Source organism: Cyrtonyx montezumae, unplaced genomic scaffold, assembly GCF_038088225.1.
Source record: "Cyrtonyx montezumae isolate F1298 unplaced genomic scaffold, pur_monq_1.0 scaffold_8, whole genome shotgun sequence".
In the NCBI taxonomy this organism is placed as follows: domain Eukaryota; kingdom Metazoa; phylum Chordata; class Aves; order Galliformes; family Odontophoridae; genus Cyrtonyx; species Cyrtonyx montezumae.
In genome coordinates this window covers 36,611,366-36,629,659 of record NW_027072089.1, presented here as the reverse complement: position 1 = coordinate 36,629,659, position 18,294 = coordinate 36,611,366, and the positions used below count along the sequence as shown (strand labels likewise).

Here is an 18,294-nt window from a genome sequence, read left to right as displayed (position 1 = left end):
TAGCTTCATTCTCAAGAAAGAAAACATCTAATTATCATTCTGGGCTGATAAAGTGCCTTATTCTAAGGAAAGGTCTCTTGCACCAAAATGATAAGAGATTTGAAATTACACTGGAGAGTGTTGGGAATACTTGCAAGTAGAGCTATGCTAACTTAATCTGACAGTACTGGAGCCTTTGTGGAATTTAGAGATAACAGCTTGGATCCATTTAAATACAATGATTTTTGGCACAACTAGCTGCTGTTAATTTATAATAAATTCCATTTTCATATTTTTCAAAATTAAGACTGTATTATTGCTAGTCATAAAAATGTTTACATCCATCTCTCTCTTTTTTTTTTTTTTTTTTTTTCCCCCAGAGTTCTGTCAAAATGAGTGAATCTCTTTCAAGCAGTTACTCCGTGAATCAGCCAAACTCCTCTGAGAGTGAACAGAGTTTATCTGCACGCCATTTCAATGTTACTGAACCTGTAGTGGCCAAAAGGATCTGTTTTTATAAAAGTGGAGATCCTCAGTTTAATGGAATCAAAATGGTGATTAACAACCGGTCTTATAAAACGTTTGATGCCTTGCTGGATAGCTTATCTAAACGGGTCCCGTTACCTTTTGGAGTAAGGAATATCAGTACACCAAAAGGGAGACACAGCATCACCAGTCTGGAGGATCTTGAAGATGGAAAATCTTATATTTGCTCCCATCAGAGGAAAATGAAGCCTATCAACCTAGAACGGGCTAGCAGAAAGCCACTGCCCTGGCAGATCAGTAGGCCCATCAGTGCTCGTCGTCGAGCTGTGCAACTAGCAAAGGAGAATGAAGATGGATTTGGCCATCGAGAAAGCAAAATAACAACTCCCAAAAAGATGCTTGTTTTCAAAAATGGGGATGTAAGACTCAGACGCACCATAGTTCTGGGAAAGAAAAATACACAAACTTTTGAGGCCTTGCTGGATTACATGAGTGAATTAATGCAATATCCAGTTGTGAAACTATATACCACTGATGGCAGAAAGGTGAGAATAAAGATGAGCAATGATAATTGTTCTATCTTTGTTTCTAGAATAGATATTTATTTTAATCTAATTTTAGTCTAATGTGCTGAATTTCAGCTGTTTTCCCTTAGTAAGCCTACTAAATTGGAGGAACTATATACATACAAATCTCCTAGTTAGAGTGAAGCAAGCAGGAACATTTTATTTCAAGTCATCACGAAAAGTAACTTTTTCTTACTTAAGTCTCTTGCAGATGTGATCTCAGTTATATGTTTTTGCATAATTACACAGATACTTCTTTTAGTATTTATGCCATTTTTCTGCTTTTAAATGTCCTATAAATACTATGGGCAGTACCTAATAGACATGGATATTTCATCATTACACAAATGGAGGATGTTTTGCTAGTAATTACTTGAAATTAAGAGATCTTATTTAATTTACAGTTTCTGAACAGACCAAGTTTTGTATCTCTAAACCAAGGTATTGCAGCAATAATAACCCTGGTTTTCGTTTTACATGGTTCATAGGTTCATAGGTACATTAGGTTGGAAAGGACCTACAAGATCATCTAGTCCAACCATCCTCCTATCACTATCCCTACCCAACTACTAAATCAAATCCCTTAGCACCTCATCTAAACGCTTCTTGAACGGCGCTAGGGATGGTGCCTCAACCACCTCCCTAGGCAGGCCATTCCAGTGCCTGACCTATATGACTTTATTTCAATATTTAACAGCAGAGAAGCACTTGTGATTAGACCCAAAGATGGGTATCTGGGAAGGGAAATCCATGCAGAGAATCTTTTGAAGGCAAATCTTTGGTTAAATTCTACATTAGGATGGGAAACTGTATGTCTTTGAAGTGCAGTTTGCAAACCTCATTTCACAGTATATCTTTGGGATACAAATTCAAAGATTTTAAACAAGACCCTTAAGAACTTGATCTGAAATTAGATTTAGTTTGAGCATAGAGTAATAGTAGGTGATGTCCAGATGTCTTTTCCAACAGACATTGTTCTATGATTCTGTCCTATTCCTCCATGGTTGTACATATGGAGTATTTGTGATTTATTCTGATTTTTTTCTTTCTTTCTCCACATTCCTGTTCATATGTATACCTATCTACAAATGCTCATTCTTATTCTTTGGCTGTATATTACAAGGGAATTTTTATCTGTATCCAAATCTTCTTGAACTCTTTTTCTAGTACACTTATATAACTTATATCCCTTACAGGGATAGAAATTTCCTTATAGGAATTGAAAAATTAATTCTGTTCTGTGATACATATTTAATAGCAAGCTGCAAAGTAATGTACAGACTAAGAAGTGAAGATACTAAAGCTTAAAAGAGATAAATCTCTTACATTACATTTTATGGTTACTAAGACGGAGAATTTAATGTTATGGGTTTTTTTGTTTGTTTGTTTCTTTGTTTGTTTGTTTTGCAGATTCCTAATCTTCAGGCCCTGATATTGTGCTCTGGAACTGTAGTTGCAGCAGGGAGAGAGCCTTTTAAACCAAGCAATTATGAATCTCTTGGGTATTCACGGCCTGCTAAATTGCTTGGAATTGCAAATCGTGTGTACCCCAAAGCAAATGCCAAGTCAGAAAGTGAAAACAGTAAGTTCTTTGAATTAATTTATATTTTACTAATTGGTTCATCTCTCAGCATAAGATGTAAACCATGACAATCTTACTGGGATCAAGGATATCCAAAAAGACCAAACGAAACTGTTTGTTTTTGCTCCAAATCACCTGTAGGAATCAGAAAGATAGAAGTGTTAATTTTCCTTTTAAGATATCACTGCTAAGAATTCAGCTAGTATGCATTCTTTCACTCAAACTAGCTGATTTAGAGCAAGGATTCAAATCTAGATGTATGTTTTATTTTAATGACTTAATTGTTATTGTTATGACTTGATTGTGATTGTTATTAAGTTATTGCACTTAAATGTCATTGTTAATATTTTTGGTATTACAGTTAATAAAAGCAGAGGTAAAAGAGACCTCAAAGGTTAATTCAGAGTTTTTAACTAGCTAAAATGATTGAGCAAAATTTTTACACAGGACTTAGTAATGGGAATTTGACTTATCATTATCATGACTTTCTCTTTTTCCTATGGCACATGTTCATCATAAACATGAAATTCATTATAGCACTTGTCCACTTACAAACTCAAACGCTTTTTATGAAGCTGGTTTGCCTACAGAGATTGTCACTCTTTCCTATATCCTCATACCTCTGATTATATGCTTTTCTTGTGACTACTCAAGGCAAAGTTCAGTGAATGTGATGAATATGAGGAGAGAAGCCAGGACAGCTGAGAAGTGTCAGGCTGTGGGAAACAAAATGGTGCAGCAACAGAGCTTTAGGACATTTGTGAATCCTTGGCCTTAGAATATGCTGTAGGGCAGAAGTGCTGTCTCAGGGGTGTTGTTTAATCCAGAGGTACCTTGCACTCACGATATAACTGCATGCTGTACTGCAGATCTCAGGGTACACTGTAATTATTTCTATACTGAGATTTTTCCATGGTAATCTTCACTGTGTCATGGAGTGTACTGCTACGTATGACACTAAACTTCCGTTTACTTGGAGAAATTTCTTCCATATCCCTCACAGTTTATAATGTCTCTACCAAACTTTTTGTTTTTGTTTTTCTCAGCCTTTGTGTTCTTTGACTTTTGTAGCTTGAGAACTGTTTGCAGGGCATCAGTAATGACTCGAGAAAATGAATAGAAACATTTTGTGAATGAAAATTCATATCCAAAATTTCTATCCAAATTCTGCTTTGAGTCAGAGACTCAGGCTAGCAATGGTACAAAAAAAAAAAGAGTGAGTAGTTGAGAATCTGATTAACTTTAATCATTACTTAGCAGCAATAAGAGAGAAAAAATAGTTGGAAAGTCTTTTACCTGAGGGAAACAAACAAACAATTCCGTATCCTGTGCAGTGATTATCACATTAGTGATAATGTCTGAATTATTAAATTTCAGTCACTTTTTATTTCAGATCCATTTTCTGAAAATAGAAGAGGTCAAGATTTTATTTTTGGAAAAACGAGGCTTTGAAATTAGTACAAATCTTTATTTCTGATTCATGGGAAAGCATATGAATGGGAAACTCACAAGGCATTCCTCCTGAAATTATAGACACCTGTCTGTATCAGTAACATCTCAGTCACTGAAGTGAAAATATAAAACTATTTGTTATTTACACAAGCAAAGAATGCTTAAATTCAAGTAATACAGGCAAGTTAATATTCCTTGTGTTAAAATACCTTCCTACAAGAAAAACAGTTCTGATAAATGAAGGCTTCTATATATTTAGGTATCAGTAAAAGTTGTATATGTCTTTTTGTGGGTGTTCAAGCACCATTTCACTCACATAGACAAAACGCTTGAAAGACAGCAATATTTTATTTCTTACATCAAGTTCTTTATCTCTCACTTTGTCGTGATTACCACAGGAAGTGAGATGAGATATATATTTTTAAAAAAGCCAAGTCATTATGGATAAATCAAAATATATTTTAGGAACATTTAATGTGTATTCAAGCTCATGTTGGGCTATGCTCGTAACTTACTGAAGTCTTAAAGTATTCTTGTTGGCTTCACTGGGTTTTAAACCATCATCTAGTGTACTGTAGCATAAAATGCATGTCAGAATGTCCTGATTTAAATTCAGAATTTATAAGCTGTTCAAATGCTTCAAAAATGGAGAAGTTTACTTCTCCATAGAAGTTTCACTCTAGGGGACTCAATCTGAAGCCTCTAGTCACATATGTCAATGATTCTGCTCACTGTGATGACTCATATGTTGCAGATTGTTGGATAACCAGAGAGATGTAGTTACACGCCAACTGACACACATTAGCGCTCGCTGTGAGAACTAATAGGAGATGATATGCCTGTGGATGTTAATGCATGGAAAAAATGTAAAGTTAGTAGCTTTAAATTCCAATAAGTGCAGACCTGTGAAACTCTTGAAAAGTTGACCGTACACTTATCTCCCAAATGAGTATGCAACGAGAACATTTATTATGTTTTTGGGCTTTGGAGCTTCAATTAGAAATATAGCTCTGGCATTTCAGAGTCTATAACAAAATAAAAGGAAACGAAAAGGTAGTTAAAGCCTTGTTATTTTATTTTTAAAATGGTTTCAATTTGGTCTCTAAGAATTTCTTAAAGTTAATAGCCAAATTACATATGCTTTTTTTCTCTTTACTTTCTAATACTCTAGGAAATAAACTTCATTAATTTTTTTTGTACTAATTTTTATCATTTCTTCTTCTCTCTTTTTTTTTTTCTTTCCCTCGCTGCCTGTCTACTGTCTGACCATCTGGATCCTTATCCATCATATCTGTTTGCTCTACTTTCCATCTACCAAATTAATTTGGGGTCTTTAAATGTAATTGTTGGTAGCAAGAGCTGAAGAGATTTCTAGCTCAAGATCTCAGATATTTTCGGTTTCTTCTGATAAAGGGTCCAGCAATGATAACAACTTAAATGATAACAACTCAGATTCTTCCTATCTTCCTGAGAATCATAAAGGTATAGGAGGAACTCAGACAGTTAATGGGGAAGACTTACCTGTGGCACAGTTTGAAGATGACATTGAGAAGTCTGTTCACCTTAATCAGGATGGCAGCATGACAGTGGAAATGAAAGTTCGATTCAAAATTAAGGAGGAAGAAACCATTAAATGGACAACAACTGTAAGTCGTGCTGGCCTTTCTGATGAAAACAATGCCACCATTTGCAATTCTGCAGCGCATGCAGAAGACTGCTTATCCAATGTAGATATATCAAAATGTATAAAACAAAAGGACGCTTCATTTTTGGACAGCTACAGTAAGGAAGGAGAGTCATTAAAACAACTCCATACAGAAGTTCCAGATAAAGAATCAGAGTTTGATTCAAAAATGGATAATATCTGTCAGAAGAACAATTCTGCAGATGTAGATGTAAGTGATGTACCTGAGGAAATTATCAGACCTCGTTTTTATAGGCCTCCTACCCCTGGGCCAAGACGTGTTAGAAAAAAGAAAGCAGTAGTTGAAAGTGTCACATTAGTTTCTGAGAAAGAGGTTCAGGAGAAGACAATAGGACAGTTTTCTTACAGTGAGGAAATACAGAGTGGAGAAAATAAATCTGAGTATTGCATGGTAGCACAGTCAAGCACAAAAAAATCAAGTGTCAGTAATCCAAGGTTTAGTGATGTGAGTGACAATGACTTATTAAAGCTTTCTTCAGAGAGTATAAAAGAAGAAATGCTTTTAAAAGTAAGGCACAAAAGTCATGATTTATTTGGAACCACAAATAGGAAGACATCAGATGTACTCGATGAGCCTGAATTGGTACAGAATGTATCAGAGAAATCTGTTGTGGAACAAGATACATATAACAATTTAGTATCAACCTGCAAAGCTAACATTAGTGATCTCATGCCATCATCAAAAATATACAAGGCAGCCAGGCCAGTTTCAGCAGACCATATTAATGAGTTATGTGATATTAAACAAATAAGAAGATCACTCAGCTCTTATATTACATATTCAGAATTTTCTCAGTCAAAAAATGAAGAAATAAAGTGCAAAACTTCTGATTTATTAACTTTTTCTGAAGATTTGCTGCATTCAGCCTGCCAGATGAAGATGGTTGCACCTCCGTGTAGTAAAGCACCTACTGAAAAAACAAATTCAACAACTGGATTCTTTCCTACTGTTAATGAAACTGAGAATCAAATCAGTGTCAGGTCTGAATCTGTGATGGCATCACATCTGACTGGTGAAAGCCTATCTGCATCTTCCCTCACCAAGAAGAAGAAGAAGAGAAAATCATTGTCTAATTTTCTAGAGCAATACATAAATAAAAATCAAAGAGATCAAGAAATTTCAGGGATAATTAAAAGTGAGGGAATGCTTATCACAAGCAAAACAACACAAGTTTCTGCAACCCAAACTACAGATAACTGTTCTGACCTGATTCAGAAAAAAAGAAATGAATTGCTTGTAAAAGGTAGTGATGGATCTGCCAATTCAGACAAAAGCATATGTCCTGAAGATGAGTTATATCACCCTGGAATATCATCAGTTAATAAGAAACGAAGAGCTAATAGACAGTTGACTGAGGTAAAATTGAAGTCAGGCAAAAAAAATAGTTCCCTTTTGTCTTCAAAGAGTGAAGATGGCCTAATGACAGTTGATTCAAGAACTGAAATTGAAAACAGTCAGGGTGAATTAAGTGCTACAAAAGAAGGCAAACATCTCACAACTAATTTATTTGAACAGTTTGCTAACTCAGCAACAATTTCAAATTCATTTTCAGAAATGCCAAAGGATCATAATGTAGAAAAAGAAAATGTTTTGGAAAATTTATCATCAAAGAAAGAGAAAAAACAAAAGAAGAAGAAAAATCTAAGTAAAAGTCCAAATAAATTAAGCATGTCAGACAGTGCCATTACACTAGAGGCTCTGAAACAGGAGTATTTTAAAGAAGATGTTGTTGAGCATTCGCTTGATAACTATGTCTACAGTTGGCTGAAAAACCTGTCACCAAATGCAGTTTTGCCACCTATAAACAAAAAAGAGAGGGATGTAAATAATAGTGATGACTGTCATTTTTCTAAAGAAAAGATTGATGCTTTTATAGATAAAGAAGATAGATATGTTACCAATAAAGTACATATGATTGAAAAGAAACACCTGTTTGAACATAATCTAACAAAAAAACAATTAAAGCCTCTTTCTGAATTGGAAGCTCTAAAAGCATCAGCCAAACCATCAACTGAAAAGCAAACTGACTCTTTGACTCATGATAATACAGCAGTACTAGAAGATGCCAAGTCTTTACTGCATTCAGAATTTCATCATGCTAGTGAGCTATGCTTATTTCATGAAACACACATCAGTGATAAAAAGGTGTCAGAGGCTGATATTCAAGACACCGGTCTATGTCAGAGAAAAAAATCTGAAGTTGCTGTTCAAGTTGATTGTACAATTGTCAATGAGAAAACAGTAAGCGATGTTCAGAATAATTGCATGTCTAGTATTTTGCTTCATGAATTACAATCAACTTTGCTTGGTCTCCAGAAGGAACACAGTGGATGTATAGAAAAAACATGCAGTCTTCCAGATCTTTCTCCTCCAGTTTTTGGTTCTTCCTCCAACCTCCTCCTAGCGTGGCTACTAATACTGAGTCTGAGAGATAATTTGATTGGAACAATCAAAGATGATATTCAAAAAGCTACCTGTAGCTGTTCTGAAATATTAACACAATTACAATTCCTGAAACAAGCAACAGTCTTAGAAAAAGTTGATGAACTGAAGGCTGCTTTCTCACATTTTCAACAGTCACCAGAAATTAACTCATTACGTGCTGGGAGGGAACTCAGAAAGGAGGATGTCACATGTTGCCATGAGAATATGCCAATATCTGAAATTTATAATGTTATACATTTGCATGAGGATGAAAAATCAGATGAGCCTTGTATTGCAAAGGAAAATTTGAATACTGAAGAAGAGTTAGAATTGTCTGGTGATTTAGAAAGCTGTTGTGATATCCAGGAAGAACTTTGTAGAGCAGCAGAGGTTTCAAAATTGAGTGCTCCCAGAGCAGAGCTAGACAATCAATTTGCCAATACTAATTCAACTAAACATAGCCTTCCATCAGCTATAGAGCTACCTGAAGCAATTGAAGAAATGGCTTATAACCCACATGAAAAAACTCAAGATAAAAACACTGATGGATCGTTCATTAATGAAGAGTCAGATACTTCAATAGAACCTAATTCAACAGTTCACAGTGTAACTTCTAATGATAAAAATTGTGTTTTAGATCAGGATACTTCTGAGATAGAATGTGAAAAAGATATTACACATATTACTACTGATAATAGGGAAGATGAGAAAGCTGATCCAAATTTGAATGACAAAAAAGCATATAAACAAGGTACTGACACCTATGTAGAATATAATCATGAGTTTTATTCTGTACAGGAAGAGAAGGAAGACACAGAAACTTGTGAGGAAACCTCTGAGAGGTTATCTACAAATTCTCCATTATCTTTCTGTTATGAATCTAAGCATATTACAGAATACGATATGAGTGAAAGAGAACAGACATTGCAAGTAGAAGAAGAGGAGAATAGAATGTGTTCAGAACCTTCTCAATTAAAAAAATGTTTAAAAAGTCCTGCCACTTCAGATTGGTCAGATTACAGACCAGATACTGAAGAGAGTGATTATAATGTTAGAGCATCCAGTGATTTGACCAATGAAAGTGGGGAGGAAGCAATACTTGAAAAACATTATAATACTGGCTTGGTACAAAGAACTATTGAACGACTTTATGGTAAGACAGAAGCTGCGTTTAAGCCTGACTTTCAGAAAGGATTTCCTTATATTTCCAAAGTACTACAGAAAAATACTGAAGAATTCCACTCTGCAGTGGTGACAAAAAATACTATTTTTTCCCAAGAACCTAGGCCTCTCTCTGCAGAAAATTTTTCTCATTCTTCACTGCAATTAGAAGAATTTCCAGAAGTCGTTAACAAAGATGACACTATATGGAAAAGAGAAAATATTTCTTCACCAACAGAACAACCTACACCTCACGGAGAAGAGACAGATTCTATTAATAACTATTCAGGAGAATTTCCAAAGAAATATTGTCACTCTACTGTACGTGCTAAAGAGGATGAAGGAGTGTTGATCGATAAAGGCAAATGGCTTCTGAAAGAAAACCATCTGATTAGAAGATCACCACCTGAGCAGACTGGAATGTATGGCAATTTGGATACAACATCAACAGACACAGTCCTTGATACTAACGGTGATGATGCTCCATACTCACATTTTGGCAGTCTGAATCAGTACCCAGTCCTCAATGAAATCTCTTCTTCAGAGCTTGAAGACATGGTAAGACCCTCTAAGAATTTTTGCAACTACTTCAATATGCCTCACAGCAGCGACTCAGACCCTTTACAGGATGACAGAAGTACAAAAAGCAAACCTACCTTCAGTGGTAAAACCACCTCTCTTCCTGTAGGAAACAAAGAGAAGATCAAACCTTCAGCCACAGTATGTTCTACTTCCACTCATTTCTCCACAGAGGTTGATAGCAGTTTTCCAGCCTTTACATCTGTAGAATTTAGATTGCCTGATAACAAGGTGCATCCATTGGAGCAGCCATTGAATGATAAACCCATACAGTCTCAGCCAACTGATGTTAGTAATGCTAACAGAAGTGCTCTTCAGGAAGAAGATTCTCTGGATAAGCTCCATGCTATATGTGGCCAACATTGTCCAATATTGACGGTGATGGTAATACCAATTAATGAGGAACAAAGAGGATATGCTTACCAAAAAGCATCTGATATTGAGAACCAGCTAGGTCTATGTTTATTGACCAAAAATATTGAACATTTGCAATGGTCAGGCAAAAATTTAGTAACAAATGAAAATAATTGTGTGAACGTGAAGAACAACTCTATCCATAAGATTGCCAATAATATTTTTAATAGGTTTAATGCTAATAACACCCTAGATTTTATTAGTAACATTAAGATACTGATGTCTTCAACTCTGAAAAATGAGATCAATTTAGAGACATTACATGGCACAGGAGATGTGAAAGTAAATCCTATGGTAATTAGCAATTGCCAAAACAATGTATCCAAGCACAAACCCAGTGATCATATTGTGGGCACAAATAATGAGCTGTCAAATACAAAGCCGAAAACATGCCAAGCATTAAGGATAAACAGAAATCATCTTGCTGGAGAAAAATTGTCTCCCATGTTAGAGGATCCAGTAGAAAAATGTCAATCTGAAATATTTCTGAAATGTGGCACTTATTTAAATAACGTTGAGCATAATGTCTCTGAAAATATAAAAAGTGAAAATGCCTTTCCTACAGAAAATGAAGAAGAAGAGGAAGAAATTTACTTTCGTGCAATTGAGAATGGATGCAGCAAATATAAGAAAGACATGTAATAGAGATCTTGGAAGTTCTGTAACGTCAGATCAGCAACAAAGTCTTATAAAAATATTCACAAATTAAGCCACTATATGTCACATCCAGTGAAACTCACAAGGAAAATATAGACAGATAAATATAAATCACAATTGTATATAATTGTTGAAATACAGATAATTATTTAGATTTTTTTGTGGGAAACATTATAGAAAATAAAACTGTGTTATGATGATGATTTCTTAGTTAAAAAAACTGTTTTCCCCTAAATTTTGCCTGTATTAGTAGTATACCAAACTCTAGAGAAGCAACTACTGCTTGTTAGAGCAAAGAATTAACATTTTAAATATCTTCTTGAGTTCTAAGATGTCTGTAGTTCATGAACTAAATCCAGAACTAAATCAAATGTAATGTTTAATTTGAAAAGTAGGATAGTCACGATAGTTTTATATAGATTATTATCAAAAAGCTATTTAAGTTTTTAAAGCCAAATTCAGAAGAATTAAGTGAATAAAGTGGGCTTTCAGTCTGTTTATAGGAAGGTCCAGACTCCAAGTGAAATTTGCCTCTTTGAACCAGAGGACACTATAAAAGGATAATACCTATTCATTACAAAGGATTGTGCAGGAACTGTGAAATAGAGACTTGCATCAGTGGACTTCTTGTCTGCCATTGCCATATTCCCTTCAGAGGCAGCATCACTAAATCTTACAACTATTCAATGTATACTACCAGTGTTAACTGTGTGTTCTTTTTTTAACCTCTGTATTATGTTGTCCATGTCTTCTTTTTTTTTTCCTTTCTGTAAATATGATGTACTATGAGAATCTTTGGAATATTTAATATTATTATTAATATTAATTAATATTAATTAAATATTATTATTAATATTATTATTAATAATATGTGTAAGAGTCTTTCAATCTGTTACAGAATTTTTTTAGATTATTGTTTACAGAATTTCTTTATATCCTGTCTATTTAGCATGAATTTGTGTATGGTATACAATTTTCAGAGAATGATTCTAAATGTAAAACTGGAAAAAAATATATATTGTGATTAGCAAGATTATTTCTTTCTTGTTAGTTTTTTTCTTACTTTGTTTAGATCTTAATCCTTAATAATATACATTTAATAAATGTCAATAAAATTGGAGGCATATCTGAAGAAGGAAGGTGCTATTTTTCTCAGTTAGAGAATGTGAATTAGGCCATTCTGCAGTCTTGGAGGTTGTTACTAAACCAACTGGCAGGTATACGCTGCCACATACTGGGCTATGCTCATTCAGTTACCCAGACTGGAGACGTAATCAAAGCCTGACACACAAATGCCTTTTGGCCCACAGGCCTTGATTGTCTCCCTGTGTCAAACAGCACGTGGTGGAGAAGCAGAATCAGGATCTGGAGCATAAGGGGTTTGCAGTACAGTTTGGAAAATGAATAGCTCTTCAATTGTTTTTAGGAGTCTAGCGGCAGTTTTATTTCTCCATATAAATAGCTGATATATTTCTGTCTTTTGAAGGAGTGTTATATACATGTAATAAATGAATGTTACAACCCTGATGCAATGTTGTGATATTAACTAATAAATTACATGCCAAACAGCTGTGTGTTTATATGACAACACTGGCTGTGATTCTGATGTTCTTCCTCCCATCTTCAGATGTCTGGGCATGTTCCTTGGCATCTTTTAGAACTGCTCCAATGAAGAATCTCAGTGGTATTTTTTCATTCCTTTACACATCCATACAGATGTAAAACCTACAGATGGAAAAATAAAGCTTAAAATCACTAGAATTCAACTAAATTGCATATGGCATTCTGTGTACCAGAAATATTGCCTAAAATTTAAATTGACAGTTATATACATGACTCCATCACTTGCAACTTTTATGCTGGATTTACAGCACCTTGTGTGGCATTCGTAACACCTTATTCTGATGTTCAAGAGGCTTTAATCAGATGCTTATTGCAGTGTTACTAGCAACCAAGCACTCAGGTGAGGTGTGGGGCACGGCCCTGCATTACAATCAGGACAGTTTCACCACAGCAAGTGGTGAAATTATTGTTATATCCACTGAAGATCTCTTCATTTCTGTACATTAACTAGAAGAGAAGGAATAAAATGGTCAACTCAGAGCAGGACAAAAGATTCAGAGAGATGTTCCATAGGGTTTCTATATTTGTTAATTATTCAGGGAAGATATAGAATATTAAGAAGTTGAAGTATACAGAGAAAATAAAATTGCTTTCATTAGGTAAGATTGGAGAAGACTGAAGAGAGACCCTAAAAATTCTGGTGACGTGAAGTACATGACTAACAGATGGAAAAACACCATGAAGAATAATAGGAAATACTTATATATAGCTTAATTCTGTAAATTAAGCAAAAGCCATAGAGAATTTTTCTGAATGAGTCAGGATGAAATATACTTGGAACTGACAAGCATATAAAACAATGTGTTAAGAAAAGAATAGTAGAAAATTCAGCAGGCATTTAAAGGCTTTATATAGATTATGGATTTATATAGATTTAAAGGATTTATATAGATTATTCTTCTGGAAGGAATACACTTTTTATCTTGATGCTATTAAAAAGAGAAATATCAGATTTTCTATCATCTTTTCCTTCTACATAAGACAGTCTCTCCATTTTCTCTAATCATTATGTTTGTCTTCCTTGGGAGTTATTCTAGTTACAATTTTATTTACTTATTTATTATTTTCATATTGAATAGCATCCTATTGCAGCATTTAGAATATTGTGTCTCTGAGCTTTTGGTGACCAATCAGAAAATTTCTCGATTTAGAAATCTTTCTCCTGGTGCATCTTGCAGTCATGTTGATTCAACATATTAGTGATTTGTTCTCTTTTTTTTTTTCTCTAAATGATAAATTCACTGTTTATAACATTATGCCTTACTAGTAGTTTTTAAATGCATTTCCGTACACCTCATCCTGTTGTACATTGCTTTTATTTGCACAGCTCTGGATTTTCTTATCCTCCTCTCATATTACAGAAACTATGCTATGGAGCAATTTACTAGGGTCTCTATAAATTAGTACCTCTCATTTCAGTACAGATTTATAATCTATCATTTACTTAGTTTGTTCGTTACTATGCATCCTCACACTGATCCATTTTTCCATTTTAAATACTAAGTTCTCATATCATATTCAGATATTTTAGATAAATTGTAATTTTTCTTATATACAAAGTTGAATTATTATATCTCACGTGACATCCTTGTTCTAAATTGAAGAGAATTTGATACAACAATAATAACATTTTAATGATTTTGTTTTAGTTTCTTTTATTACATCTCACTTTTCAGTACACTTAAATTAACCAGCCTGTTCCTTTATATTTTTAAATTTGCCATTTGCAAATCAAAAGCTTAGTGTTTTTTTTCCCCCCTATATTTTCTAACTTAAAATGAATCAGTTTATGATTTCTTATCTCAGGGGTATTTTTTACATCTAGCTCTAAATAGTCCAATTAAAAAAATTATATTCCCTAATAGTTGAATGTTGGAGGAAAAAATGTATTGATATACTGATTCTGACTTTTAGAAATAACTGCTTTCTGCTGTTCAGTAGGATTTATTCTCCGTTCTTCATAAATTTGGTAGTGTCATAATGATACACTTTTGATTCTGACTTGTTTATCCTGTTCCAAAATAAACATGATCCAAACAGATTCTGTTTCATTTCTTATTATCCATGTGTGCTCTTGTAGCTTTACTGAATACCTAGCTTACCTTTTGAGTATCATGCTCCAGGTGTACTTGCTTCTTCAGAGTTTCCCTGTTGCCTCTGAATATGCAAATCCATGTTTTGTGCTAGTAATAACTGCACAGAACAGTCATCAAAATTACATCTTTTCATCATTTTACTATTCAACATTCTATATTATTCATTACTTTTTCTACATTTATCAGATGCTCTGCTTATGTGAATTAAAACTGCCTGTAGGGAACATGCAAGTTCCATTACATAATACCTGTAACTATGATTGTCAGCTATTATGGTACATTATAGACTCTCTGGCAAAAGGAGCGTGTTTTCCATGAGTACACTCCAAGATATCAAACCATTCTTCTCGTCATCTGTGAGCAATCAGTTGATTTTTATAATCTTTGCCTTTGACTTCTATTTTAGTTTCAAATAATTCAATTTTCCTCTTGTTGATCATTTTCTTCAGCATGTTAGTGGTATTTATCCATTCAAGCAGTAGTTTCAGCAGTAGTGTTTGTTTAACGTAAAGAACATATATTGAATGTACTATTTTCATAAAGATCCTCAGGTTTCTTAAATTAGCTTCTAGCAACCAGTATATTTTTCTGTTTTTCTTTTTTTGTTTGCTTGTTTTTCTTTTTTTTTCACCTGGTAATATATTTTTCTGTGTAATTTGTTTCTGTGTAGACTTCAGTCATTGAGCCATCACTTCTTCATGTTTTCTAAGACTAACTTTCCTAATGTAGGTCATCTGTCATGTCTCACAGAAAGATGGGTAAAGAACTGCCTTGGTAATAGGAATAACAAGCTAAATTCAGCTGTGAACAAAGCAGATTACAACAACTTTAACGAGGGTCACAAAAGTTGTTGGAAAATGTGATTCTGCAAATTATTTCTTTTCCTCGTGTCTAGCAGTTAGCACTTATTCACTGTGGTTTTAGTTTAATGTGTTCAAGCTATGACAGATCCTGTAAGGATGAAGTTTAACGTAATGATAAGAGTAACTTTTTGGCAGTTCATCATTTAATAATGACAAAATAATTAGTTAGAAGTGCATATACAATAGCTGTGTATTCACATTATTATTCAGGTAGATGCTACAGGAGTGTATTTTCAAAATTGGGTAGCAGTGTACACTCCAAATTTATGGTAATAGTAACATATTCTGTCTTCAAATAATTTTACTTTTTACTTGGACCATTTTAGGTCATAAACCTACAAGCATTTCTTTTTTAAAAAAGTAAATACCAGAACACTACTCTAGAACAGATTAAGTGGAAAAAAAAAATAGCAAATTTCAAGTAAATAGGTCATAGATCAGAGTTACTCAGGGTAAAATTTTAAGGTCACCATTGACCTTCAGAACCCTTCTGTTGTCAATGCTAGTCTTCTGCTAAAATGTATTGTTGTAGAATATGTGTAGAGGAATGCTATTTTGAAAAAGAGAATTATAGGGAAGAAAGTATGCTTATGAGAGCTGACAACTGACAAATTTTTCTTTATGGTAGGACTGACCTACTACAAATGTTACTTTAGCAGTATTGCTCTGAAAAAGCTGAAGAATCGGTATCTGGGAGCCAGTAAACCTGGAACACCTGTGTTGGCAAACACCGTGTTACATACTTTGAATGGTCATAATTTATCTAGGAAATACAGTTTCTTTATCATAGTGTCTTGAGATGTAGAAAATTTACTAATTGCTCAAGATGTTGAAAGTAGTTCTTAGTGTCATAAACCCCAGCTGATAGCACGCTCTACAAATCCACTGATCTCCAGTGATACTACTGTCATTTCAAGATAATGGACTATTCAGGCAGAGCTGAAATCAATAAATCCAATGTTACAGTATTATACAGTCTTTACTAAGACATATTTGTGTAAAAGGTGTAGTACATGTGTCCTTGATAGCAAATAACTCAGATATGTGAAAAGATTTGTGGCAGTTGTAACCTTCTTTGATACTGAAGTAAAAAATATTCACTCTGCTACATTTCAAGGACTTGAGTTTTGTCCTCAAAAATGAACCAAGGACTCTGTTAATAACTTCCTGACTCCTCACTCAAAGTCTGGGGAACAATATCTATTTTAATAGTTTCTAATTCTACACCACTGCCATTCCCAATGAACATATGATTTATGTACTACCATAATGGCCACAGAGAAGAAAATGCTTATAACAAAAGTCTGACTACAAGCAGGACTCATAGATTCTACCATCAGAACTCATTAGAGGTTAGTATTTATAATGTGTCTTTACTGGGCATTTTTTTCTGCCTTTTATTAAAAGCAATATTAATAATTCAAACATAGTTGCTAAGTGGTATGGAGGATGTAGATTTTCAACTCATTTACTTCCCAGACAAAAATTTATTGACGCACACACCTAGACTAGGTCAGTCTAATCTATTTCTTAAACAACTTTTCTTTTAGATATGGCTAAACATGAGCTAATAAAGGTACTAATCCTACCTTATTTTTCTAGAATGTCACACAAAACTAAATGCAAATTCCTCAAATCAATCATTTCCCTGGACCTCTAGTAATAGCCTGCTGCAGCTTTATCCTGTGTATGTATTGATGTCCATTAAATTATTTAAGAAAGTGTGCATGGTGAACACTGAAAACACAGAGTGATACTCAGAACAAAAGTGGTTTCTCTGAATTGGGGATTGGACTTGATGATCTCTAGAGGTCCCTTCCAACCCTTACGATTCTGTGATTTCTTGTTGCTGGGAGTTTAAGACACACAGATCTGTTTCAGGTATCTCAGTCAAGAAAAAATATATTAAGATGTCATGCCCTTACTATGTTATTTCTCAGTGTTTTAGCTAGAACAGATATGATGAGGATGCTGTGGTGGATGGAAAAGCAAGTAACATTAGTAAAATGTAGTGTATATGATCTGTGTAGTATAAATGAATCATTAGGTGGCAGAGACCTTCTGTAATTAGTAAAGCTTTTCAATACTACTGCTGTGTTTTAAAGAATGTTCTCTTTACAGAAACAGTTATATTAATCAGTGGTGCAAAGCAATATTTATAAGCTCGGGGGGTGCTTAAATGCTCATCATTTGAGATGGGAATCAGCTGTCTTGGGGGTGAGAGTGTTTTCTTAATAGTCTTTCCTAATACCCCTGTTCATATGAAAAACTGTTATCAGCCACCCCTCAATGATATAATTTCCCTTAACTCCACGCTCTTGATACTTAGCTTCCACTAAACCAGTCTAAATCCATATACTTGGTCTTGTTAAAAATGAAATTAACCTGTAGAAAGAGTATGGATATCTCGGGGTATAATGCCAACACTGCAGTGCAAGAACATATCAGGCAATTTTGCCTGAGCTGTTACATCTGCGTGGCTTTACAGACTTACAGTTCCATTCTAATAGTGATATCTTTCAGTAGAGATAATTAGCTTTAAGAGTCTATAATGCTTGAAGAGATGAGTTTGTCATTCCAGAGGTAACCTGTTGAGAGCCTACAAGGATGTAATTACACAGCACTGTACTGGACAGAGCTGACATATCCTCAACAAACAAGAACACCTATTTCATACAGTTTACTACAATGTTTCAAATACTGCAT

The 18,294-nt window shown here is 34.3% G+C and overlaps 1 protein-coding gene across 1 annotated transcript in view; it reads left to right on the top strand.

Moving 5' to 3' along the window:
* The first annotated feature begins 371 nt into the window (after nucleotides 1-371).
* The window catches only part of RP1 (RP1 axonemal microtubule associated), a 167,466-nt gene continuing 149,543 nt past the window's right edge, over nucleotides 372-18,294 (top strand). Inside the window, exons 1-2 of the mRNA XM_065753301.1 lie at nucleotides 372-1,010; nucleotides 2,442-2,613. Coding sequence (XP_065609373.1) covers nucleotides 372-1,010; nucleotides 2,442-2,613 — 811 coding nt within the window. The remainder of the gene's footprint in view (nucleotides 1,011-2,441; nucleotides 2,614-18,294) is intronic.